Genomic DNA, 27,820 nt, shown 5'->3' on the forward strand with positions numbered 1-27,820 from the left:
AAATAAATGAATTTATTCAATAAGCTAACATGGAAAAAAACGAAATAACCCAAAGAACTCTTTTCTGAACCTTAAAACTTGAATTACTAAATTTTTAGGTAACTGAACTAAGCCTCAGTTTTATAAATAGCGTCTTGGTGCCATTTTGTAAGATACTTTTTAATGGGACCATGAATAAATTAATATATTATTTGAAAGCACTTGCATAAATCATTAGGTCCCTGGATTGTTTTGATTCTTTGTGGTACCGTTTCAAAATCCCCACTAAATTGTCAAAATCTTATTAAATTAACTATCGGTGAAAGAATAACTCTTTCTTCCCAGATGGACAACATCGCTCCTATCATATACATATATGCCAAAAAATCTTAATTTAAAAATAAAATCGACCTTTTTTGAGATTGATCTCCATACATTTACACATATACATAAAAGAAATTAAAAATAACAATCAATATATTTGTCCCTTTTATCTCTACGCCCATGACTACTATATGTACTAAATATTCAATGATAAATAAAATAGTTTGGAAAATTAAATAATGTAAAAAATTTCGAAACAGTATTAAAAAAGGTATTATGATTTTTCCATTCTTTGATTTAAAAAAAAAGGTATTCCAAAAAAGGAACGGTTATTACGAATCATAGAGGTTCCAGGAAGAATATTTATTTGTAAAAGACTTTGGCCAAATGTATATATCTACCGAATTAATATAAAATAATATATTTACAAATGGAATATTTTTATTCTCGAGAGAGAAAGAGAGACGAAATATATCTTCTGTCTTTCTCCCACCTATATCTTACATATGTAATAATTTTGCCGATTTACTCCCGTACAAATTTCCAACGTCGAACGCGCGTATAGTAGTATCAATTCAAAAATGCAATATTTCGACTGCAAATAAAAGTAGCGAAAAATAGCAAATATAATTGTAAATAAATTACGACAATTAACTAGCTTTAACTCATTACTGTTATCTGTACAAAGAACATAGACTCACCTTTTGAAATATTGATGTATTCGTAGCCATTGGAATATCGTTGGTACCACGTCGCGATACCTGGGAACGCCGAGGCTCGACAGGACGAAAACCGATAAAACTGGGTGCGTTTCGTTCGTTGTCTCGTGAAGAATTGTTTCGCGTTGTTAAGAATAAAAATGAGCACCTACAACTTCTAAGGGGTGCTCAATGGTTCGTGGGGCAAGTGCATCCCATAAATCAACTCTATTGTAGGGCGCATTAAAATACTTTCCAAGTTAACAAAGAAAGTCAAATTCTTTGAACTAGGACTAAGTGTGTTCAAGCTAGTTTAACAATGAGATTTTACGAAACAACAGGAAACAATATATTTTAAAGCAAATAACTTAGATCATGTCATGAATGTGTTGCTTGTGTGAGTCCATTTCCAATAGGTAAAAAGAAATAAAATAAGACTTACAATCAATTTAATTTTACTACCAAAACGACCGGTTTTGGTAGTACCAAAAGGACAGTTGTATGACAATGAACGAAATTAGATGTACAATTTTGTGGGTATACAATTTGTATATCAAATTTTTTGATAAAGTAAATTTGATTTGTGTTTTGGTAGAAATTGTGATATCAGATATGTTAAAATTATTAAAACTAAAACAATTAAGAACACTTAGGGAAAAACAGAATACACTTAAAAGGACAAAACGGACAATAAATTTAAAAAGAGGCATTTATTGGCACTACATCACTTTGTAGGAGAGGAACTGGTAAAAAATTGAGTTTTTTTAAATAACTTAGAGTATACCATTAAATTAGATCATATTAGTGTACAGTAATAGAAAGTAAAAAAATGTAAAATATAAAAATAAATACTACATACTTTCCCAAACACATTGTGATATCCAAAATTAACGACTGGACATCCACAATTGTGAATTTTTAGCCATTTCTAATTTTTGAAATAACTTTTGTAAAAAATATTTTTTTGTGCAAAGGATATTATTATTAAAGATTTTTTAATTCTTAATCGAATGAGACTTCCTAAGATCCTATCGGTCAATTTCTTTTCTAGATACGTTTAATTGTTTTAAAAAATTCTTAAATTTTTATAAATTTCACAGCATTGGAACTTTCTTCTAAAAGAGATCTATTTAAATGGATTTGGTGTTTCAACTCCTTATTAACTGCTTTGAAGAAGGGGTGGCTTTTGCATTATAAATTTGCGTTATAAATTTTTAACTTATTGATTCTTATAGTTCTGTACCTCGAAGGGATACAACATTCTGTCCAATTTTTTTTCAATTTTGACATTTTTTCGCAACAATTATCAACGCGCAATGTTGACTTGATGTTTTATCTCTCTATGCATGTGAATTACAGCCGCACATAGTTTTGCTTATCTCTAAGATGACAGGTAGACTGTTAGTAGTCTAATTCTTTTGCCGTTTATGGTGTACTTAGAGTGCTGCATTTGTTGATAATATTAAGATTAATAAACCATTATTCTCGTGGGAAATAGATTCTTGAACAACTGAGAAGTTCTGCGAAGTTTTCTACTGCATTTACATGTAAGCTACCTTTTTTACTCATTATTTTTAAATTATTAAAAATCATAACCTCAAAAAATTAATGTAGTGATTTAGTACCAACCTTAGACTAGCAATATTATCTAATATTTTACAACCAATATTATAAATCTTATTTTATTTTAGAATCAAATAATACACAAAGCAATGATGTTTAAAATGAAGAGCATATTATTAGAGATGCCTTAAGTTTTGATAAAGAAGATGAGTCCGATATAGACAAAAGTTATGATGGACTACTCGGGTTGGAAATTCATTCGGATCTGCATTACTGAAATGGACGGCTAACGTTATTCCTGGCACTGAGATAGAAGAAATCATACTATGGTCGGACAATTGTTACGACCAGAATAAAAATGTTAGCAGTATTATGAGTTTCTTTTGGATACTTAATAAGTATAACATAACACAAAGGCGGACACTGTCCATGCGCTGATAAAGCGAAAAATAAAACGTAATATGTCTATTTTAACGCCCTGGGACTGGCAGCAGGTAGTCAGACAAACCCCAATAAAATATAGCGTACATACTATGGAACTACAAGATTTTAAATATTTTAGGTCTTTGTACGACGTAAACATCAAAACATCTCAAAATCACCCTTTAATTAATAGAAAAAGAGACATCAACACACAACAAGGGTTTCTGTCAAACTGTGTTCAACTGCAAGTAAAATAAAACAGCATGAAAACTTATTGAAAAATAATTTTGATGAAAACCAAGAGATTGGACCTTGTTAGGTTTCGAACAACCAACGTTATATCACAACCAAAGTATAATGATCTATTGGCATTACTGTCATATTTTACTACTTTTTGTCATGCTTTTTATAAAAACTTAAAGTATACTAGTAATACCAACAGTGACTACCCAGAAGGAGACTTACTTGAGGATGACTAAGTGGTTTATACCCAAAATACCATTTTGGTTAAATACATATATGTATTATTTGTATTTGTAAAGGTAAATTGTGTCTATAACAACTAATAATTAAAATTAACGCCATTAAATAGCTAAAGGTCTATATTATAAGGATATACTTTTAGTTCTTAACAAATCGCTATTTATAGTCAACAAACATGAGTAAAAACTCTTTTTTCGAGTTGCCGAATCAGCTCAGTGCACTAATCCAAGCTGTAGAGACAATTAACAACTTTGGGCATTAATAAGTGAATTTTTAAAACCAGTACAGCGTTATGAAGGGCAATGCTTCGAGTAAACTCAAGTTCGTGCAACTCCAAACTGCTGATTTTTTTTTATTACATTTTTAAGGTGTAAAATAAGTTGTGCTAAATTAAATTTGGCCCAACGCTGTAGAGAAAAAACTTAGCAGAGCATTATCAACGGCACTGCCTGAAGTAACAACCTCCTTGTATTTATGCAAAATTATAAGCAAAAGTTTATGTAAAATTACCTATTGAATACTCAAAAATGTGGTGGCACCCTTGTATGCTAAGCACTGCAGAGGTCAAGTTTTAAGAGACATTAGTTTGACTTTCCGAGTTTAACTTTGTAATTTGTACTGGCTCGAGTGTCTGATGAGTTAGGGATATGTTCAAATGAGTTATAACACTCTATAGATACCGATTCGAGTACAAGAAGTTTAACAAATTTGTCCTTCTAGGCTATATATTTGGCCATTTAATTTAACAAAGCGATAGCAGTTTTTGCTAAAAGATTCAATCTTTTACACATTTTGTATAGCCCAGAGGACAGAAAACGATATTAATAAATTGTTTCCGTTCATGGCCTTCAAACAGATGGCACCTCTGTACGCTAACAACTGCAGTGGTCAAGTTATAGGAGACATGCGTTTTACTTTCTAAGGTTGAATTTGTACCTGCTCGAGTATCTGATGCGGTAGGAATATGCTGAAATGAGTTATACTACTCTATTGACACCGATTCAAGCACAGTAAGTTTAACGAATTTGTCCTAATTTGTACGCCCTATATCCAGCCATTTAATTTAATAATATATATATATATATATATATATATATATATATATATATATATCATCATCATCATTCTTAGCATATTCTACCAATTATGAAGTAGCCTCCGTTACATATTCATTCATATCTGCCCATGATTGTCTAAAATTCGCTTTTCTGTGCCATGTTCTCCCTGCTTGCTTCCTTATGTTATGTCATCCCTCTTGGATACCACCTTGTAATTTTAGTGGACCACCTATTGTCAGTTTTTCTCGATAAAGATCCCGCTCACTGCCATTTTATTAAAGATTTATTTCTATGGATTACATCAGTAACCTTGGTTTTCTGTCTGATCCATTCTATTCTTTTTGGATCTGTCTTTGTTATACCTAACATGCATGGCTCGTTGACCTTTGACTGAGTTTGATTTTCGATAATATCTCTTTCTTTAGTGTTTAAGTTTCGCAGTCATATGTCATGATTCGTAGTATACACTAATCGGATGCTTTTTCTTTAGGTGGATTGGCATCTTTGATTTGAATATAACTGAATATCTACTAAAATATTTCTACATTCTTCTGCTAATTTCTGGAAGTAAGGAGCCAGATTTATGTATTAATTATCCCAGATATACATACTTGTCTACTGTCCCAAGTGCAGTGTTGTCTATTATTACATCTTTGACGTCCACAAGCTCGTTGTACATGGTTTTTGTTTTTGTCAAGTTCATTTTTCGGTCAACTTCATTGCTAGCTGCATTTAGGTCGCTTAGCTTTAGAATTACGACCTTGGTGACGTGCCTACAACTTTAGCTTTTACTATACACTATTTTTAACTGATAAAGCGTCATAGCAACGCCACGTTTCCTACTGACAAAACTACTTTCTGCCCGTGATTTCTCAGTGACAAAATTATGACAGATCCGTCACGAAGGTGTCTGGTAATTCTATTGTTGGCAGTTTGACAAAGATCATTGAGGCGTAATTAATTTTGGACAGATAACATGAATGCAGACGAAAATTTAAGATTTGGATGCCAGTCAGGTGAAGAAATTAAAATATTGGTTTCGGAAAATGTCCCATTGAACACGCTCCAGAAATGTCCCAGACGCTCTATTTTGATCCAATTTTCGGAGTCCCTACGGGTGAGAAATTTTAAGCCTGAAAGATGTACTACCATAACGGAACTAGCAAAAAATCTCGAGGGTTATGCCTTCAACATAAAAAAAATCAAAATGAATCAACACCGTATCTAAGTGGACAAAAATGTAGCTGAAAAAATTGGAATAGACACAAAAAAAAAACATAAACTAAAAAACCATTGTCATCGATAATCAGCCATGGCAGCCTTGTTCAAGCAATGTGTTTCTGAACAAGAGTTAGTTAAATTAACGGGTCACTTAAATGCAAGCTCTCTAAAACCATATCTGCAGCTGGATTCGTCACCACCAGAAGTTAATCGAAAATCTCAGAACAACAAATGAAGCTGGACCTTCGAGTTCCTCACTGCCACAGGTCAATAATATACAAAATCATGCTTTGGTAGAAAAGAATGGGCAAACTACTATAGCTTATAATAATTGTACATTTAATATTGTTAACAAATAAATAAAGATTATGTTTCGTTGATAACGTATGGTCCTAAAGTTTTGGGAAAAATTTCATCTGGTCTGATTGAGAAGCAAAATGCATTTAACAAAGAAGGCCATGGAATTGAAATGTCATCAGTTATTGACATTTAATAAACAAAGCAGAATATTTTGGTTTGTGCTCTGCAAAATGTCTTAAAAAATTGATATTCGTCGAAATGTTTATAATATTGTTGGGCGTATGTCGAAACGAGATATTGTTAATATTTATCGAGATCAAAACATAAGCAAATCGACAATTTATCTCACAATCGGAGAATGTGAAGAAGGGATAAAATGTGTTAACTTACGTAAAAGTGGCCGACCGCGGATTTTGAACCATATAAGAGAGGCAAGACTGATTGAAGCAGCTAAGAACAAAATTGGGGTCTCACAGCGAAAACTAGCCAGAAGATTTCATGTTGGAAAGACTACAGTATACAGGACCCTATCGAGTAACAATATTATCTACCGGAAAAGAAGGACAGCTCCAAAAAACACAGAGGATCAATTAGAGAGAATTCCGAGATGTTGCCGCGCGTTAAGCCGAGTGCATTTCGTCAACAAGTTGATCGTGATGGACGATGAAAAATATTTTACTTTGTCCAACTCTGAGATGAAGGGTAACGATGGGTTTGACACGAACGATTACGAAAATGTACCTGATGAAATAAAATTCAAAAGTAAGAAAAAATTTGAGGACAAAATTTTGGTATGGTGTGGTTTGGTATTTTGTTATTTATGAGGCTGGCTTTATCTCACAGCCCTACATTGGTGTTGTTCGAGGCGAAGCCTTAAACGCAAATATTTATATTCAAAGATGTCTCTCTAAATTGCTTCAGTTTGTGAACACACATCATGCAAATGATCAAATAGTCTTTTGGCCAGATCTTGCTTCATATCATTACGCGAGGATCACAAGGGACTGGTACGAAACTAACAACATTACCTTTGTACCGAAAGCAGACAATCCCCCCAACCTACCTCAGGCTCGACCAATTGAAGAGTTCTGGGCAATATTAAGTCGGAAAGTCTAAAATAACGGATGGGAAGCACAAAATCAGGAACAGTTAAGACGCCGCATATATACAAAAATTGGAGAAATTGACGCCGAGGTCGTCCAAAGGATGATGCAACGTGTCAGGGGAATTATTAGGCAAATCGAAAATAATGGTCCCTTGTCTGTCATTTGAACTTTGATTTATAATGAGGATAGTTAAGTTAAATTGTTGAATAATTTAATAAAAATATAAGATTATTGTGGTCAGAGTTATATGCTTTTGAAATTTTTCCCAAAACTTTAGGACCATACATTATGGTGCTTTAATTGTCTCGTGAAATAGTCTTGTTGAATATCATTCGAGAGAAAATTATTTACCGTCAAAATTTTCTTCTGGTTTTATTTAAGTTTGTTGCCTTTTGGCAATTTACGCTTATGAAATTTTGACAAAATCACTCGACTGACGTCTCGTAATTTAATTCATTTAAGGTCAAAATTTAATTCGCGAAAATTGCCAAGCAAAAAACTTTCATACCAGTTAAAAATATTGCCGGCAAAACTTTTTCTCTTATGATTTTACATACAAACATAAAATTATAAACGTATATCACTATTAGTTTTATATTATATTAACATTAACGTCCGGGATATAAGATAACAATTTTATCCAGCTAACAAAAAATAAAAAACATTAATGTAAAAAGATAAAAAAAACCTAATATTTTTCTAGTGGGTGTTAATAAAATGATATACTGGTAGGAGGTTGATAAACTTTTTCCTGTAACATCTTATAAATAGTTCATCAATTTGATTAAAATGTTTAAAATCAAAATGATCTCTCTACCACTTTTTTTGGTGTTTTGTGTAACAATCGGAGAAAGGTGTATTTATGGAAGTAGGGTAAGCTTCTTTTTTTAGTCTGGGTTTTATTTTTTTGCTTTGTAAAAATTTAATAAAACAATTATTATTAGGATTCTAAATAAAAAAAATTGCTTTTACATTTTATTAGGGCTGTGTCGGAATGAGATCTTTAAAAACAATATTGAAATAAGGTTTTTTTGGACATCATCCTCATAATAAATTTTATTTTTATTTAATAATGTAATCTGAATTATGCAGGGTGTTCCAAAAAAATGGAGTATATCAAAGTTATATTTTTTCTTATGGAATACATTATATTTTACGACATTTTTGAATTTTCCGTAAAAAATAAGCTATACTTTTATAAGGCTTTTCTGTATCTATATACAGAGTATTTTAATTTATTTTGATTTTTCTAAAAATGTAAGGTTTTGGAAAAAAATAAAATATCTACGAATCTAAGAATTAGAGACAAATTTTTTCTTGATCCTAAGTAAAAGACTATTTGTCATATTTAAGCAATGTTTATTATAGCAAACATTTTTACAGGATGTTCAAAATATTAAATTGTTCTAGTTCTAGATTAGAATATTCAATGTGTAATATCGTACCTATTTTAAGTAAAACGCCCTTTATTTTATTAATCTGTCGTTTGGAAAATTTACTTAGCTTTTAATCTATATAATGATTTCGTATACTTACCTCGCTTCATTTTTAAAATATTTAAAGATTTCCTCTTTTGTAAGCTTTAACAATTATAATCAGGTATGCCGTGAAATACATCACCAACACCGACGATTATTTATACCTAGCCAGGATAATGTTAACAATAAAATTTCAATTTTGTCATTTCAACACATAAGAAGTTGTATTATTTTAGTTAAATTTGGCCTAGGTACATATATATATATATATATATATATATATATATATATATATATATATATATATATATATATATATATATATATATATGTATATATATATATATACAATGGTTGAATAGCATGGTAACCATTGAATATATTCCAAATTTAAAGTGACATAAAAAGTTGAAAATTGGGGGCGTAGAAGCGGCGACAGCCGTAATCAATCCGTTATTATTATATATATATATATATATATATATATATATATATATATATATATATATATATATATATATATATATATATATATATATATATATATATATATATAATAATAATAATAATAACGGATTGATTACGGCTGTCGCCGCTTCTACGCCCCCAATTTTCAACTTTTTATGTCATATGCACTTGCCTCTTTTAAGTCTCTTGTCTCTTGCCGCCATTGCTTCATCAATATCGTTGCGCCAACTTATCCGTGGTCGTCGTCTCTTTCTTCTTTCAGGAAGAATCCATTCCAGTACTCTTCTAGGCCATCTGTACTCTGGCATTCTTTTAACATGTCCGAACCAGATTAATTGTTTTCTTTCTTTGTCATCATTGATATTTGGCTCCATTTTCATTTCGTTTCTTATTTGTTTGTTTCTAACTCTCTCCAGTTTCGATCTTTCGCAACTTCGTCTCAGATAATCCATTTCTGTCGTCATAAGTTTGTTTCTATTAGCTTTGGTGACGTCCCATACTTCCGAACCGTAAAGTGTAATACTTTGGACTATACTACCATAAATGTGTTTTTTTTTGGTTTCTCGTCGAATTGTTTTTTGCCAGAGAAGAGACTTTAAGGGACGGGTCACTGCTCTGCCTTTGTTTATTCTTTTCCTGATTTCATCTGCACTATTTCCCTTCTTGTTGAAAATGACTCCCAAATATTTGCAGGACTGCACGCCTTTGAGTTTGTCGACTTTCAAGACTAGGTCACATATTTCATCTGTTCACACTGAGAGATATTCATATTTTGTCATATTCATGTTTAGACTAGCTACCTTATATTCTCCTTGCAGTTTTCTTACCATATACCTAAGATCGTAGCTGTCTTCGGCAAATAATACCTGGTCATCCGCAAAGAAAAGTGTATATAGCTTGTTTTCTTCTACCGTTATTTCCATGTTTCTACATTTTTTTATACATTTCACTAAGGATCTGTCCAAATAGATTTTAAATAAGGTGGGTGATAGACAGCAGCCTTGTCTTGGTCCCTTTTGTTCGTAGTATTTTTGAGTGGCGGTAATAAGAATTGGATTTATTTTTAAGTTACTCATTTCTATCCATAGTTGGGAGATCAGGACACTGTCATATGCTTTTTCCAAATCTATTAAAGCTATATGGGTTTCTCTATTTCTCTGCAGTCGTTTTTTCATTGCAATTTTTAATGTGAAAATATTATCTATAGTGGAGTGTCCGGCCCTAAATCCCGCTTGTTCTTCGGGTTGTTTGTCTTTAATATCATTTTCTATCAGGTTTAGTAGTACCTTTGAGTATAGTCGGCCTATAGTAGCAATCACTGCGATCGCTTTATAGTTTTTAGGATCCGTATTTGTGCCTTTCTTGTGTATTGGAGAGATATACGATTGACTTCATTCTTCTGGAACTTCTTCTCCATTTATTTAATTTCAAATAATTTTCGGATCATTTCAAACAGTTTTAATTATTTATACCTAATCAACTCTGTATGTATTCCGTTTGGGCCTAGAGATTTTCTTAATTCCATTCCTTTAACTGCTTCTTTTACTTGTTCTATTGATATGTCTATTCTTTCTTCTACTTCCACTTGTTCATTTGTCTGTTGTATGACTTGGTTTTTTGTTGTTGTTCTTATCGTTTTTATAGTTTCCCAGGTTTCAGAGCCCTTTGTTCCTCTTTATGGTTGTCTAGGTATTGGTATTTTTGTTCCCATGCACTATTTTTCTTTTTAACCACTTCTCGTTCGACTTCTTTATTTAAGTTTTTATACTGTTGTTTTGTTTGTTCGTCTTCTTGTTGTAATAACTTTTGATATACTTCCTTCTTTCTTTTTTTATCTTTTCTTCCACTTCTTTATCCCACCAATATGGTTTATCTACTCTCCGTACCTGTGGCCCTAAGGCTTCTAGCGCTGCGTCTTTCATGCAGTTTTTTATATGTTCGTATTCATCCGTCGTTGATCTGTGTGATTCCTGTAGTTTTTGTATTAGTCTCCAGGAGTAAAGTAACTGTGTGCTATCGTTATCTAGATTGTCTAAGGTGTACGTAGTTCTTTCTATTTCTCTCTGTGTTCTTTTTTGATGTCTGTGTGGTTCCTGTCTACGAATGGTGTATGTATTTTTTCTATTATCAGGCAGTGGTCCGAGCCGCACTCTGCTCCTCTATTCACCTTTACGTCCTGTACTCTTAAACTAAATTATGATACATACATATATTTATGAGTCTTTCTCCGTTGTTGTTAACAGTTTTTTCTCCATGCATGCCTACCACTTTACTTTGTACTTGTTTTCCTACTCTGGCATTAAGGTCTCCTCCGCATATAATCTCATGGCTGTTAGGAATTTCGTTCAGGATTTTTCTAAAGTCTTCTCCAAAAGCTTCCTTTTTTTGTACTGAGTGGTCATCATTTACGGCATATATCCCCAGAATTGTTTTTTTTTGTTCCTCTTAGGAGAATCGTCACTTTAATAGAACGTTCGTTGTATGCTTCCCAAGATTTAATATATTTTTCGAATTTCTTGTGTACAAATATTGATATTTAATCCTTTCCCACTTCTAAGAAGAAATGTACATAGTCTTTTAATTTTTCGCTTCCATTTACTTTTTTCTTGATATCAGAGAGAATGGCTATATCTAATTTTCGATTTACGAATTGCTGCATAATTTTGTTTTGTTAGTTCCGGATTTCCTGTATATTCCAAATTCCGTAATTAATGATCTATTTTCATTGCTGTTTTCGTCTACTGTAATTTTCGTCCGGTACCCAAGGCTCATTGAGTTTTATAGCACTGTAGAATTTTCACAAGTGTAAGGTCACTGGCCTTACGACTTAACCCCTATCACTGGAGGACCGAATTTTCTGTTGGTGTTCATTCCTCTAGCCGATATGTTTTTATGCCCCATTGTACGCCATGCACCCAGTGGTTACGCGACATGGTATGTCTTCGTGGACGTGAGAGTAGGATTTGCTGGCAAAGCTGAGTTTTATTCCTAAAACCTCCAACCTTCTAGGTACATATGTCTTTGAATAATATTATTTGGAAAAGGAAATATTTACATATTTAAGCACAGTTTTTTAATAACAAACAACTGTTCATTATACAAATTTTTGATATCGTGAAATATAAAGGTACATATAAAACGAAAGTCATATCTTTTGACATATCTCGTATATCATTGATAAAATTTGATATCTGATGGTTGCATCTTAGGACTATGCAGAGCTTTTTCTATTGAATATCCTTTTTTCGTAAAATTAATAATAAAAGAGTTACCATATTTTTAATAAATAAAAATGATATTTGGTATCCGTAATTTATGAAAAATTTTTTTTTAGTTAGAAAAATGTAATTGCATATTAAAATATAGTTTTTAATTACAAACAACTTTTCATTATAACAATTTTCGATATTGTGAAATATAAAGGTACGTTACTCTTATGCGATGGTTTCGTCTTTAGTTTTAGACCATGCACAACTTTTTATAAAGAATAACTTTTCTTTGGAAAATTAGTAATAAAAAAGTTTTCCGTCTGCTGTCGACTTAATTGGACACATTGTTTAAATATATATCGTTCATTTGCGACAAGAACGTCATAATTAAAAAAAGCAAAGATTTGAGGAAACGCTTACAAAGATTTTATTAGATCATTCCTAGTTTTACATTGCTTATGCGGCTTTCTATAACATATTAGCGAGTTGGTATACAGGGTGTTTCAAAGAGGTGTGTCATAAATTAAATCACGCATTCCGGAGATAAAAAGAAATTTATTGAATCCAACTTACCTTAGTACAAAAATATACACAAAAAAGTTACAGCCCTTTGAAGTTACAAAATAAAAATTATCTTTTTGTATTATCTCCTAAACTACTTGACATTTTGTAATAAAAATGGACACGTTACTTTCTTGTTTTGAAAGGATTTTTCATACAAAAGAAACAACAAAAACTAGTTTTTTCCTAGTTGGCCATAAAATTACAATTAGTTTCTACGGATACAATAATTACAAACAGTTCCATCAATAATAGTCAATAATTTGAAGCTATCATTTATTGTGTGAAAAAGATTAATATTAAAAATTTTGATATAACAATGGCCTACACATTTCAGGAAATGGTAGATATGCATTTAACTTTGGGTAAGTTGGATCAGATTAAATTATGATTTCAATAAACTATCGGGAATATCGTAGGTGAATGTCAAGGAAATAGTGAAGCAGCTGCAAGTTGTTATGCAGTAAAATACCCTAATCGAAATACACCCGATGGACGATTATTTCTGACCATTGATCGTCGTTTACGGAAAACGGGTACATTCCAACTGCAACATTGAAGAAGTCCCTGGAACAAGTACAAGGGTAATAGCTGCTCAACTAAATGTTCCTCGCGTAAGGGTTTGGAGGTGTTTAAAGGATCAGCTGCTTAAACCCTATCACATAACAACGATTCAAGAGTTATTGGTTGAAGATTATCCTAAAAGGATTGGATTGGATTCCTCACGCCAAAAAAATGACTCATCACCAAAGGACTTTCAAAGTTAATGTTTGGGCAGGAATTGTGGATAACAATCTAATAGGGCCAGTATTTCTTCCCAACAATTTAAATGGTGATAATTATTTGCAGTTCTTGGCAAACGATGTACAAGAGTATTTGAAAGAAGTTAATATTGCAATAAGACCAAATATGTGGTGTCTACAAGATAGCACTCCACCGCATTACAGTAATGAAGTCTGGGGATACCTTTGCAGGTAGTATCCTGGTCGGTGGATTAGAAGGGGTCGTGACGCACCTATTTCTTGGCCACCCAGAAGTCCAGCTCTTAACCCCATGGACTTTTGCTTTTGGGGGATTATGAAAGAGAAAGTGTATTTTGTAACAATAGAGGACGAACAACAATTCAGGGATAGAATAATTGAAGCTGCAAATCAATTTCGTCAGAAAAATATGATTTTTCAGCGCATTCAGTTTTCCTTATTAAAACGATTCCGAATGTGTATTGAAAAAAATGGGGGTCATTTTGAACATTAATTGTAATATCATATTTATAGAGGTTATAGACATTTTTTACACTTGTTAATTCATTTAAGCCATTTATTTAGTTGCATGAAATTTTTTAAAGGTTAATGAAAAGGGCCGTAACTCAATAAAAACTGTTTTTTGAAAAAAGTGATAAAAGGCAAAAAAATTTTAAAAATAATGTGTCAAACTAATGATGCCACAAAATTCATTTGATTTGAACGTACTCAAAGGTTTAGTTTAACATTTAATTAGGGCTGCACACCCACCTTAAATTTTTTCTGTGAGCTTAGATTTTGTTGTTTCTTGTGTCCATTTTTATTACAAAATGTCAAATTGTTTGGGAGATAATGCAAAATAACAATTTTTATTTTGTAACTTCAAAGAGCTGTAACTTTTTTTGTGTACACTTTTGGACTAAGGTAAGTTGGATTCAATCAATTTATTTTTGTCCCCGGAATGCGTGATTTAATATATGACATACCTTTTTGAAACACCCTGCATATACGAATATCGTAATTCAACAAGACCTAATGTTTTCCGTAATTTGTTTCGCATTATTTTGTCTAACAAAAAATAAATCATTTTATGTCATTCTTTCTAAAAAACATTGGATCTATTTTGGTATTATTCCGAAAAATGACATTATTGTTGATAAGTGCTTAAATTATTTTTAAGAAAAATAGTCAATATTGGTGTTATGTCTAAACTCGGTTCGCTAATCCCAGTCCGAACTGTCTAGTGAATTTAGTAATTATTTTTTTGCGAAGTTAGTTACTTTTTGACAGACTAAAAGTGGCTGGAAATTACTATACAACCAAGCACCCGTACTCATAGACAATATTAATAGTAAACAAACTAAATAGTAAATAAAATAGAAGTTTGCGAATTACCGACAATCAATATTTATTTATCTGCACCATATAATAAATAGTTATGTTAAATTATAACAACTAAATATATATTTTTTAAATATATACTACCCAAAATTTGATGGGTTTAGTATACACTTCGACTATTTAGAATAATTCTTCTTTTTGTAAAGAAAGAAGTCCGTAATAGCAGGATACTTGAGCTATTAATACTGAGAAGTAGGAATTGTTGTGTTGTAGGTTTCCGACAATGAATCTGTCAAAATTTGTCCGAGCTAAGCGAATGGAGTTTATCTTACTGCAATTTTTTTTGAAGCAAGTAGGTATTAATTTTTAAATGAAAGGCCATGGAAGATAAGAATGTTTGTAGTATAAAACCTGTAGGGATGATTTTTAAGTTTCAAAATTTTGATATCTGAAAATTTTACTGACTCGTTGTCATCATTTTTAGTTACATTCAGTAAAATTTGTGTGCAATCGTCCTTCCAGTCAAAAAAATCATCAAATGACATTTCATGTACATGATATGGCTGTCCATTTTTTCTTGCCGATTTAATTGCCGCAATGAATGAATCTGTTGTGTACATGAGACCACTTGTTTTATTGTCCTTTCACCTGCCTTTCTATGAGAAATGCAGAGTCACCCTCGTTTTGAGTGTGACCTTTAATTTAAGCACTTATGTGTATATAGGATCTGATATTAGGAATTTTTGTAAACACTATAAGTAAACAGCCAACATAAATTTGTTCTTTTGTTGTCCGAGTATAAAATAACTTCTATGTCATTTTCTCCCACTGATTTTTCTTGCAAATAGTTAAAAAGGCAGGTCCCTAACTCATTAACACCTCTATTTCCAGTAAACTCATCCCATACAAAGCAATCGGCAGTATTTGAGTGCAAGTTGTAAACTGTAAAATAAAAAACATTTAATTTCAAATTTATAGTAAAAAAGGGACCCATCACCTTAGGGCACTGAAAAACCACCTGTAGGTCGAAAACACTATACTCGTAAACACAGACTAATTTATTACTTTTTTCCTTATCTTCTATTTTCTGTAAACTTCTGTAAACTTTTCTTTTGGATTTTCTTTTTCTTCATTTTCGGAAATATTATAAATTGTACAAGTATCGCAAAGATCCTACGTTGGCTGGAAGAAGGAAATACTGTACTCCTCTGTAAAAATTCTGTAACAAAGAATGTAATTGCCAAAAGGTACATTTTCCTCTTTGCACTTAGCAATATAATCCTTGTGAATCTCTGCTATTGATTTACTGCCGTCAATTAAATGTTTCGAGGTGTTAGCTTTGGTGTAATGGCTTTCGATTTTTAGATCGAGTTGATCCCTAATATCAGTCTTAACATTATCTATTTTGGGATGTTTACCGTGCTTCCCACGATAGTCTTTTTCTAGTAGAGTGTTGGCAACTTTATTCTGTTTTTCCATAACTGTGCGAATCGGTCGATCTGTTATATCCAAAGTTGCTTTAAAGAAGCTCTTACATACTCTAATTTTTTTGTCAGGCAAATGGAAATGAAAAGAATTGTTATTATGCCGTCGAGGTCGAACGCCTCCTTCTCGAATATGCCTATATTTCGGACAAGTTGCTTCCATACTCTTGGAAATGAAATTCCATTGATTCTCATTACTATCCAAACCCCAATAGCTGTTAAAAATAGCTTCCCTTTCTTCTTGGGTGAACATTGTAACTAACTGTAACAGTACATTGTAACTTACATTTTTCTTTACAGGGCGACTTTATTTTTTTCGCCTTTACCATCCTTTTTTTGGGATGTGTGAGATTGATACTCTTTATACTCTTTGCCAATTATTTTAATTTCTGTAACACTTTTTTCAGTTCTCTTTTTTTCTTTCACGATTTTTTCCTCTTTTTACCGAGCTCGCCAATGGTGACAAATTGCTGGTTAAGCAAGCATAAGATGATGTACTTGGTAACAAATTCGCATCTTTAGGTAAAATAACATAAGGTTCATAGTTAGGGTCCTTCACTGAATCATCACTTTATGAAAATAAATGAACAGCCGTTTTTTTATAACGAAAATAATAATAATTTCAGTAAACATCCATAATTTTTAAAAATTGAAGAGAATAGAAATTCCAAAGATTTACCTTCGTAATAGAGATTGCAGAGTCGTTTTCCGGGTAGCTATTATTGGAAATATATTCAGCAAAATTTTTTTTTCAGTACTTGCTGTGGTCGGTGGGATCGACTGGTCATTATTTTTAGCTGGGAATTGAATTAAACAGAATTTAATACTCGGACAATACGATATATTTAAGTCAAGTAAAACAAATATCTTAATTAGTTGCGGAAAAAATGTTTTAATGTAGTGTAATCTAAATTAAATTTAATTTCCATAAAAATTTCTAACCGGCAACGATTTTGATTACGCCTACCTACTTATTAAATACAGTCTTGGTCGTCCGCCATTGACTCAAGAAAGGCGGCCGACATCAACATTCGACAATACGATGGAGTCAAAGGAGTTAAAAGTTTTTATGGGTTTTCCATTCACATTAGAAAAAAACTAAATCGATAAAAAAAATAGTGAATATAGTCCTCCAAATTGGCTAAAATTAACATTTATTTTCATTCTAAGTAAAAAACCGTAAAATTTTATGCCGAGTTTTAAAAAACAGGTCTTTCAACAAAATTCGAGTCAAAGATAACTAAACTATCGATGGGTTTTCGAGAAGGATTTTGAACTAGAGGGACATAAGGAATAACTTCTGTTATTGAACTATCAGTGTATTAACAGAAATGCAGAAAACAACGAACAGAAGTTTATCTGTGAGTACACTAAAGCATGTGACTATCTTACATTATACTAAAACATAGTACCATGTTAAATATGCTGGAAAAGAAAATTTAATACTTCTACGAAGAGCAAATAGCAATAGTACAGCTCGAAAGTAGCCAAACAAAAGCAGCATCAATTAAGCATGGAGTCATGAAAGATAGTGTATAAATTGAGCCCATTCTTTTAAATATATCCTTCAAGATAGTATTTCAAAATGCAGGAGAAGGCAGAGAAGGTGGCATAAAAGTAGATAAAATATTGATAAATCATTTTTAATACTCCAATGGCACAGTTGTAAATGTAGACAGTTCATAGGTTGTGAATATCACTGTATATTAGTATAAATCTATATTTTATGTGGTAATTTATTCTCTTTTTTTGACTCACATATTTATATTTTGTCTTATTTTTTTTAATTAGGTAACTGACAATGACCAGATGAACTTTAAACTAACAAAATTAGTGGATGTAAAGTTAGAAAGTAAAACCGATTCCTGGAAAAATGATCTAAGTCGCATATTTCATCAACAAAGTGAGAACTACGAATCAGGTATATTAAATAATTTAACTACGTTGACAATGATTCTCTGTTACTTCAGTGGAGGAAGCAAAATTTAACCGTGTTCGGGATGTCCCGGATATTCGGTATATAAATATTTGTTCTATTTATTAATTTTTTATCTAATATTTTATTATAGCAAATATAAAAACCGTCAGAATGGTGTTTTACAAAATTGTTCTTAATTTATTTGTTACGCTTTTGCTAATAGCTTAAACTTTTGTGATAACTTTGATGATTTTCACAGTCTGATCTATCTTTTGGCAAGACAGAATTCATAGGAACTTCCCCTAGTTCCGAAAATCTTTTTAATTTAGCATCTTCTGAATAAATTATAAGTATTAAGTATTAGCAAAATTACATATGGATAATGAAGTTGATACAGGACTTTTTCCTGAAACAGCCCAGCCTCGTTTAGTATTTTGTAAAATAGGTAACCCGTTACCAACATTTACCTTCTGTCAAAAGGTCCAAAAAAAGATCTGCACCCATAAGTATCTCTTCTGGTTCAAAAAATTGTACATCTGATAATTGAATATTTTTAGGGATGATTAAGAATGAGTGGATTAGTTTTTCTGTAAGCATTTCACTGCATATTTTGAAAATTACATAACATAAAATTATTGTTGTTTCATAATTAAATATCAACTTGTGAAAAAAATAATCAAATTGCATTTTTTTTAAAGATGTAAAGGTTTTTGATTAATTCCAATTATAGATAGTTTTAAATATATTAAAGGTATGTCAATTGTGAAAAACCTTTGTGTGGTTAAATTGTTTTGCGAACCACTGTGTAATAAAGCTCGACAGTAATTCTGGTTGCCTATAGTGTCTTTCACGTAAAAGTCTGCAGTGGGTAATAGAATTTGTGTATTGGAATGTTGAGGTTATATGAATAAATTAGTATATACTGGATTATTGGATTGTTCATGAATCAATGAATTGTGTTTTGCATTGAATTTTTTTTAGAGGCCCTAAATAACATGATTCAACCTTATGTCCTGTCCTCAGACAGTTTTCACACAACTGTAGTTGTGAAATTAATTATTTTCTGTGATTTATGTTTAGTTTTAAGAAATCAGAGCAATTGTATAATGTATGGGTATTCTTTTTACAAAAGTTACATTTTCTGTAATTATTGTTTGAGTTATGACTGGAAATTTCTCTAAATTAAAATGGGAATGATTTTTTGTTTTCTTTTCTTATTTCTCTTATTAGAACTACAATTAATGTTTACATTTGTAGTTTTGTGTATGGTTTCTACTATGTCTGCTTTCGATTGAAGAAATTCTAAGAATTCTTCTATGTTAGAAAGTTCACCGATAAATTTTTTCTCTTTCCACCCTCGAAAGGTATTTTGGTCTAATTTGGATGAAACTAAATGTATAATTTCAAAAATACCACAACTAGTAGGTACCTACCTATGTTTTGTAAAGATACAAAATTTTTTGATACATTGTCCAATAGTCTACGGAAACTTATTGCAGATTCTTTCGAACAATGTTCTATGTTAAGAATTGAATTTAAATGACTATCTAGAAAAAAAATATTTTTGTCTGTCTTGTCTAGTAACGTATTTCAAGCTTCTTGTTGGTTATTTACCAAAAATTAACATTTTGTATAATCTTTTAGAGATGCACTCAAAAAATAAAATTTTTGAGAATCTGTTAAAGATGCATTCTCATGTATTGTTGAAAGGTAATTACTTTTAAACTCAAGCCAATTGACATAATTACCTTTAAATATTTGAAGTTTAGTCTTAGGTAAAATATAATTTGGTAATGTTTCGTTTTAAATTGTTCTCTCTTCTTACAATGTTCCTCTAGTTGTTCTTTAGGACAATTTACCTCTATTTCTAATTGGATGTTTTCAAATTCTTTATCTATTGAATGTATTTCATTAATTAAAATTGTATCATCATTTAATGACGGTTTTCTATTTGGGTCTGATGTTTTTATAGGATCTACAAACCTTTCTAAAAAAGTTAACATCTTTTTAACTGAATTACTTACTCTAATATATTTTACTAACTCAAACATGATTACTGATTGAAATCTCTAAAGTGCAGGTTATCTCCTAGCGATGTAGGGATAGTCAGAAGAAGGATAAATGATGGATAAGCTTTTCTTGGTTATATTGGGAGTGTAGAATATAAATATACGTATATTATTAAAGATATCGTGTCGAGACTGGAGATGTGACTGTGAAAGCCAGAGGGTCTGCTATTTGATTTTTCGCAAGTGATAGTAGTACAACCAGATGGGAAATAGGTTAGGGGTGAGCGTCTGGCAAAGCAGTCAGTTATGAATAACCTTACCTAGAGCAGAAGACTTATACTTATTTATTAAACTAAATATAAGTAAATAATATATCAACAAATGTTCTCAAAAATATTTTCTTTTGTGTTTATCTGCTTTTTTTTGTAATAATGTTTGTAATATTTTAGGTAAATCAGATGAGTCCTTCCAAATACCTATGAAATTATCTTTTGCAGTCGAGAAAAATATCAATGAAAACGATGAGAAATTGGGAATCGATGTTTTGGAAGGATGTAAAAATTTAGTTGGTAGAAGCAAAATACCTTTATGTTATATGAATTCTAAACCTCCATCTAATTCAACTTTTCCAAGAAGTTGTAGAGAAATTAAGGAAAGCGGTAAGTCATAATTTATAAATAATGATTAATTGTTCGTTGGTTAGTCGTATTCCCAGGTACACGTAGAACTAAAATGAACTACCTAACTTACTCAAAAATAATGGCAATATCTTTTTAAAGTCATTTACTTTAAAATGTATTATGTATGTTTGAATTGTCAATATAAATGAGTCAGTTCCTATAATTAATATTACTCAGCATTCTGAAATATAAGGCAATCGATTAGGTCTAGCATGACGGAGTTGTTGGGAAGTTAATTGAAATCAGTCTACTCTTACAATTTGTAAAAATTATGCATTCCTACTTAAATAACAAAACTGTAAGAGTGAAAATATCTGATCAAATTTCAACCCTTTTACTACACTAGCTAGAGGTCCCAAAATTCAATGCTCACACATGCTGTCCTGACAAAGGCTCTCTTTTACATTAATAAAACCTATATTTTACCTATAGAGTACAAATCTAACATCTATTGCCTCCTAAACAGCTCTCAGGAATTAAAACTCTTAAGATCCGGGAGCAAAATTTTGTATAGGGCAAAGTAGAAAACCTGGCGATTCCCTTCCGGCAAAACTCATAGCATTTCCGATGTCTTTACAGTTATCGAAAGAATAAACTCTCTCGACAGAAACTTAACCCAAAAGTCATAAAAGGGCCATATATTATAAAACGCAAGGAGCCTTAAAAAGTTCTTGTTATTTTTATGACAAAGTACCACACCACCAAAGAATAAAACTTCATATTTCGTCTATTCATATAAAACGTACTTGCTGTCACCATCAAATCACAAAAAGACAATTCAGGAAATATCATCTAAAATCAAGCCAGAATCTCTATCCTCTAATTCGACTACATCTCAAAGGCCTCCACTTATGCTTCACGCCGTGCCTCCACACGCACACGCCGATACGACTACCCAGTGGTACTTTTGGGCATTGCTTTTGTACGACAAACAAAATTCAACAAAAACCCTGAAGAGAATGAAGATAAAGAATCCTTAATAGTCATGTTTAAACCTTATCTAATAAAGTAACCTAACCCTAGTGCCCTTCCATATTTTGGCAATCTTTCCTAGGACGACTTTTGCTAGATCACATTTCTGTTTTGTTATTTTCTGTAGTAACCCCATATTGCTGATCCATGATCCCAGTTATAAGTGTGAGCTAACAACCTTAAACCGATCAATCGTGGTTATGTGTGGATGGCTGTTCTGTAGTCTATCCACTATCATGATCTTTCCCTTTGATATGTTTAACTGCAGACTATATATTTGACTTTCGTTTTCAACCAGTCGTATCAGTTCAGTTCAATTAACTCTTACGTAAGTCGTTTATTTTCCGGCTATTTATTGAGACAACAAGTTTTTATTAAAAGTACTATTAGTAGAAGCCTGATGTTCACTCGTTGGCTTCTGAAATAGAATGAACAAGATTTTAAAACGAATAAGCTACATAATACTTACTTCATATAATTTGAAATTCGCCAAAAAACTGATAATTTCCTAGAAAAATTTGATTATGAATGCTACTAATCGTTTCTACAACGCCTTATTCTCAACTGCCGTTACAAGCTGTTTACGACATCATCGCGCCTAACAAAAGAACATTAGCAAGTTATGGGTTCCTAGTGTGCCACAGTAAAACTACTTGAGGGTCACCACAGTGCTGACCGTTATAACAATTCCAAAAGTTAAATACGGCACAAGTAACACCGGTGATCCTAATGGCACAAAAATTGTAACCTGTTAGTTAGGTTCTACGGTGATCCTTGTGGCAGCCAATGTGTTAATGATTTAATAAAGATTATTCTTTGGACGAATAATAACTCATTTAACTTTATTTATATTTTTTATTTCGGATTATTTATTATTTTAGGAATAAATATATCTGGAGTATATGAAATTAAGCCTAGAACTAGCAGTAAACCATTTGCAGTCCTCTGTGATATGGAAACAAAGGGAGGAGGATGGACCCATCTTCAAAAAAGATTCGATGGTTCGGAAGATTTCTACCTACCGTGGAGAGACTACAAGCATGGTTTTGGTAATCTAAACAGAGAATTCTGGATTGGGCTTGAAAATATATATCACATGACAGGTAACCGTCTATATTTATTACTTGTTTAATTATAATTAGTATTGCATATTTGCACTCTATTAATTATATTTTTCATGCATTATAGCATTTGAATCCAATGAACTGCTGATAGAACTAACAGAACAAGATAAAAAAAATGTTTACGCCCAATACGCATTATTTTCAATAGGATCAGAAAAAGACAGCTATTTTCTCAATAGATTATCAGGATATTCCGGGAACGCAGGGGATGCATTGACTCATCATTTATTAGCAAAGTTTACCACTCTAGATGTGGACAATGATAAGCACTCTGATAACTGTGCAAAAATGTATGGTAAGTATCCACAATTAGATCCATAAAGAATTACTTAACTATAATTATTACTAAAAAATTTTCTACAAAAATTTTAGAGCGAAATCCCTTGTCAGTAAGAAAAATTACTTTTTCTTGCCTTATGATTTAAATCTTTTAAGCTTGGTGTTCATCAAGGCAAATTCCTTTTTTGTCGAGCTGTATGTATGAAGTTATTTATAATAATATTTACTCCTCCACTTATAATTTTGCTAGGGGTAGCTATATAGCGTGATGCCTATATATTTAACCCTTTCTTACTTCTTCTTCTTAAGATGCCCTCTCCATTACTAAAGATTGGCAATAACTACAGCAAATTGCTTTCTATCTTGAGCTGTTCTTAGTATCGAACTTCTTCCTGGACCTCTTCTTCCTTCCATTTTCCCTTCCATTATGAGTCGTAGGAGTTTGTATGTTTTTCCTCTGTAAATATGTTCTAGATAACTCGTTTTTCTGGTTTTTACAATATATAGGAGTTCTCTCTCAGTTCCCCATTGTTTTCAGCACCTCGTTGTTGGTAACGTGCTCTGTCTAAGAGATCTTTAGCATCCTTCAAAAAAACCACATCTCAAAAGCTTGTACACATCTCATACTTGAGATTCCGAGTGTCCATGTTTCCACTCTGTATAGCAATATGGAAAAAATAAACTTTTTTACAAATTGGTATCGGATATCCAACGATAAGGTAGAGTTTATTAGGTATTTTCTCATTCTTTAATAAGCGGACCTAGCATACTCTATACGAGCACGTATTTCAACTTCGTAGTTAAGATCGTTTGTTATCCAGCAACCGAAATGCTGGAATTTTTGTATGGGTTCTTTCTGTTTGTTGTTGATACGAATATTAATGTTGGCATTTGGTGCACATGTAACGGCCATTACTTGTTTGTTTTATTTGTGTTTATATTCAGCCCCAAGCTATCTCTCTCTCTGGTTATGGCATTCAAATGTCGTTCAAATTCAAACTCTCAGCAGTGTCCGCAATAATGACAGTGTCGTCTGCGTATCTTAAGTTGTTTACATATTCTCCGTTGATTTTTATTCATTCTTCAATATTTTCGAGGGCATTTTGGAAGATATTTTCAAAATATATAAATATTAAACAATAATGGAGAAAATGCACAGCCCGGGAACTCCCCTTTTTATTAATATTTCTGTTGTCATACGATTGTCTATTTTAATCGACGCCATTTTATCCCAATATAGGTTTTTAATAAGGGCCACCATGTTATGATTTATACCATATTGTGTTAGGGACTCTATAAAGTCTGTGTATTTTACTCGATCAAACGCTATTTCGTAGTTAATAAAACAGAGAAACACTTCTTTTCGTTGATCTAGGCATTTTGTAGTAATATCTGGAGGCCAAATAATGCCTCTCTCGTACCAAGCCCTATACGAAATCCAAATTGATTGCCGCTCAGATTTCTTTCGCTTTCTCTGTATATACGTTGATGTACAATTTTGAGTAAAATTTTCAGAAAATGGCTCATCAGGCTAATTAATCTGAACTGTGAGCATCTATTTGCTTTATTTTCCTTGGGTATAAGTCGATAATATAAATGTCGATCTAGGCCAGTCTTCTGGGACAATGCAGTGGTATATATTTTGTTAAATAGTAGTGTTAAGGACTGAAGATTTTCTTCATTGATAAGTTTTATCATCTTTACATATATCTTATCTGGATCTAAGGCCTTTCGTGGTTTTGCCGTATTGATTGTTTTTGTAACTTCCGATGTTAATATAGCAGGTATTGTGTCTTGTACTATATTCATTTGTGGTTTTGTTCTCTCGTCATCAAACAGATCTTCGATGTATTTTTCCCATATATTTCCTACATTTTCTGGGCTAGATACTATTTGGTTGTTATCAACTTCTAGAGTTGTTGTAGTCTATTTGTGACTTCTTTAATCTTCTTGTATGCATTGAAGTAGTCATGTTTTTAGTAATTCTTTCAGTTCCTAACATCGGCTGTTCATCTGTTCTTCTTTGGCTTTCCTGATTTTGTTTCGGATGATTCTCTGGGTATCTTTATATTTTACTTCATTGCAGGTTTTGTAAGATCTTCTTGCGTCCATCAGTTCTAGGATTTCTTTTGTCATCCATGTATTCTTTGTCTTGTTGTTGTTGTGTTTGTATAGTTGTGATGGTTGTTTTGAAGGTGTACCAAATACTTTTTACTGACTCTTCTGCTACTGCGGGTGCTTCACTGAATTTTTCTTTGAGTGTATTAATTGAGTATTTTCTCTATCTCTGCTTGTACTGCTGGATCATTAAGTTTTTCGAGGCTAGGTTTTATCTTCTCTATACGTTTGATTTTCTTTAGTTTAATTAAGATTTTACCGATAACAGAATTCTGGTCGGTACCGACGTCCGTCCCGGGATATGTTTTAAATGCCCTGATTCCATTTCTATTACGCTTGTCAATTAATATATAATCAACATGGTTTCTTATTATGTAGTTTTGATTATCTCCAGGTGCTTTCTATGATTATAATCTTCTTTTTGGTAGATTAAACCAGGTGTTTGCGATCATTAGATTTTCTTCTTGGCAAAATTGGACCAGTATTTCTCCTCTATTATTTCTTTGGACCAAACCAAAGTTTTCCACTACGTCTTTGGTTCGCCCTTCACGTACTTTGGCATTAAAATCTCCCATAATAATGTTTACAGCATTTTTCTTTGCGATCTTCATTTTGCTGTTTGATTTCTTGGTAGAATTCACGTATTTTTCTTTCTGGTGTTTCTCCTGTAAGAGCATATACATGAATAAAGTTAATGTTTTGAGGAGTGGTATTAATTTATAGCATAGTTACTCTATCAGATATATATTAATACCCATGAAAAATGCAAAAATGTCTTATTTTACCACCCGGGGTACAGGTCTACCCCAAAATATCTATCCCAATAAAACACCTCTTTGCAAAAAATCAAATATATTAAAAAAAGTACAAAATTATTGTATATTATAATGGTATCACATTATTGAACATATTATGTATTAATTATTAAATTTAGTTAATGCAATCTGACCATACTTTAAACTGATGGTTCAGACAAATATGCATTTTTTCCACTTCTTGCACATTATTTTCGATTTTCTATCTTGTGTGCAAAAAGCACATCTCCCGAAAGAAGATTGCCTTTGGTTCACATTAGGTACTTAAGGCTCAATATGCAAATTTTTTTATAACAGCTCGGAGTTTTTTCTGACAAAGTTTGGATTTCGAGCCATTTTCTCATCAAAGGAGTACCTAGGTCTGTACTAAGGTTTTATAGGAATGACCTTCTGTTCGGTAATAATTGACGGTAATAATTAATAAGAGACCAACGTCTTGATTTTCTTGTAGTGGTGTATCTATGCGCGAGCTGGTCTATTATTTCGGCAAGTTATGTAGAATTTAGTTTGTCTCCTTCAGTATTCATGGTGGAGAAAATAAAAATATAATTTATTTCTTAGCATTTGAAGAGCAATATGAATGCAGTGTTAATTTTTTACTATAAGCCAACATAGCTGAATTTTTGTTTCTGTTACTTTTTTCGATGAAAGTGATTGGGAGTTTAGCTATATTTTTCTTCATGGCTCTAACTAATGTAACGGAATGATCATCATACAGCTTTTTTGACGTTTGCATTGAAGTCAACCAAGTATCTGTTGTAAAGTTACGATTTGTCCCATAAATTGGCTTTGTTAGACTTAGCGTGTAGTGTAGGGACACCTACCAGTGTTAAATTTTTACCAATATACTTCGGCATTCAAAAGATAAAAAGGTTTTCCTTTTTATCTTTTTTACACTCTTTAATGATTTGTTCCTGAATTGTATTCTTCTCTTACGAATATTATTATTCAACTAAAATTGTTATTTTTCTAGAGGGAGCATGGTGGTACGTAAGCTGTCATTTAAGTAATCTCAATGGAAAATTTATGAACCTGGTTCTGCCTGCTGCTTATAAAGGTCACGGAATTAATTGGTCTGGCTATAAAATACCTGAATACAACTTCGCAGGATCCAGAATTATGGTGCGACCAATTGGAGAATAACAAAGCGCATACTCGTACAATTTGTATTAGTTAATAAAATAACTTTTACTTTTACTATTACTTTACCTTTACTTAATATTAGTATAAATATATATATATATATATACTTATAAATTAAATCTAATAAAATTATTTTGTTAAAATTGTGTTAAACTTATTATAAGCAAATATATACGACTCTTAAAAAACTAATACTACTAATATATTTCTTGAAATTAAAGAATTAGTGACAGGCCATTACATTAGAGAGGAGCTCAAATCTATTTTTCGAATTTCCTTTTCACGGGGTGCTGAGTTGGTGTTCCTTCCATTTTCGAATGAAAAAC

The 27,820-nt window shown here is 31.9% G+C and overlaps 1 protein-coding gene across 1 annotated transcript; it reads left to right on the forward strand.

Moving 5' to 3' along the window:
* Window positions 1-7,916: 7,916 nt before the first annotated feature.
* Window positions 7,917-27,595, forward strand: LOC140446800 (microfibril-associated glycoprotein 4-like). The gene is made up of 6 exons (XM_072539391.1): window positions 7,917-8,028; window positions 18,228-18,357; window positions 20,813-21,022; window positions 22,897-23,118; window positions 23,204-23,434; window positions 27,325-27,595. Exons 1-6 carry the CDS (start codon window positions 7,945-7,947, stop codon window positions 27,492-27,494), a joined length of 1,047 nt encoding a protein of 348 aa, XP_072395492.1. The 5' UTR covers window positions 7,917-7,944; the 3' UTR covers window positions 27,495-27,595.
* The last annotated feature ends 225 nt before the right edge of the window (window positions 27,596-27,820 follow it).

This window comes from Diabrotica undecimpunctata, chromosome 7 (genome assembly GCF_040954645.1).
Source record: "Diabrotica undecimpunctata isolate CICGRU chromosome 7, icDiaUnde3, whole genome shotgun sequence".
In the NCBI taxonomy this organism is placed as follows: Eukaryota; Metazoa; Arthropoda; class Insecta; order Coleoptera; family Chrysomelidae; genus Diabrotica; species Diabrotica undecimpunctata.

Coding starts and splice junctions, on each gene's coding strand:
- LOC140446800 (XM_072539391.1), top strand. CDS start 7,945: ATGTTTAAAATCAAAATGATCTCTCTACCACTTTTTTTGGTGTTTTGT. Junction 8,029..18,227: donor GGTGTATTTATGGAAGTAGG/GTAAGCTTCTTT, acceptor TTTTTTAATTAG/GTAACTGACAATGACCAGAT. Junction 23,119..23,203: donor AAATATATATCACATGACAG/GTAACCGTCTAT, acceptor CATGCATTATAG/CATTTGAATCCAATGAACTG.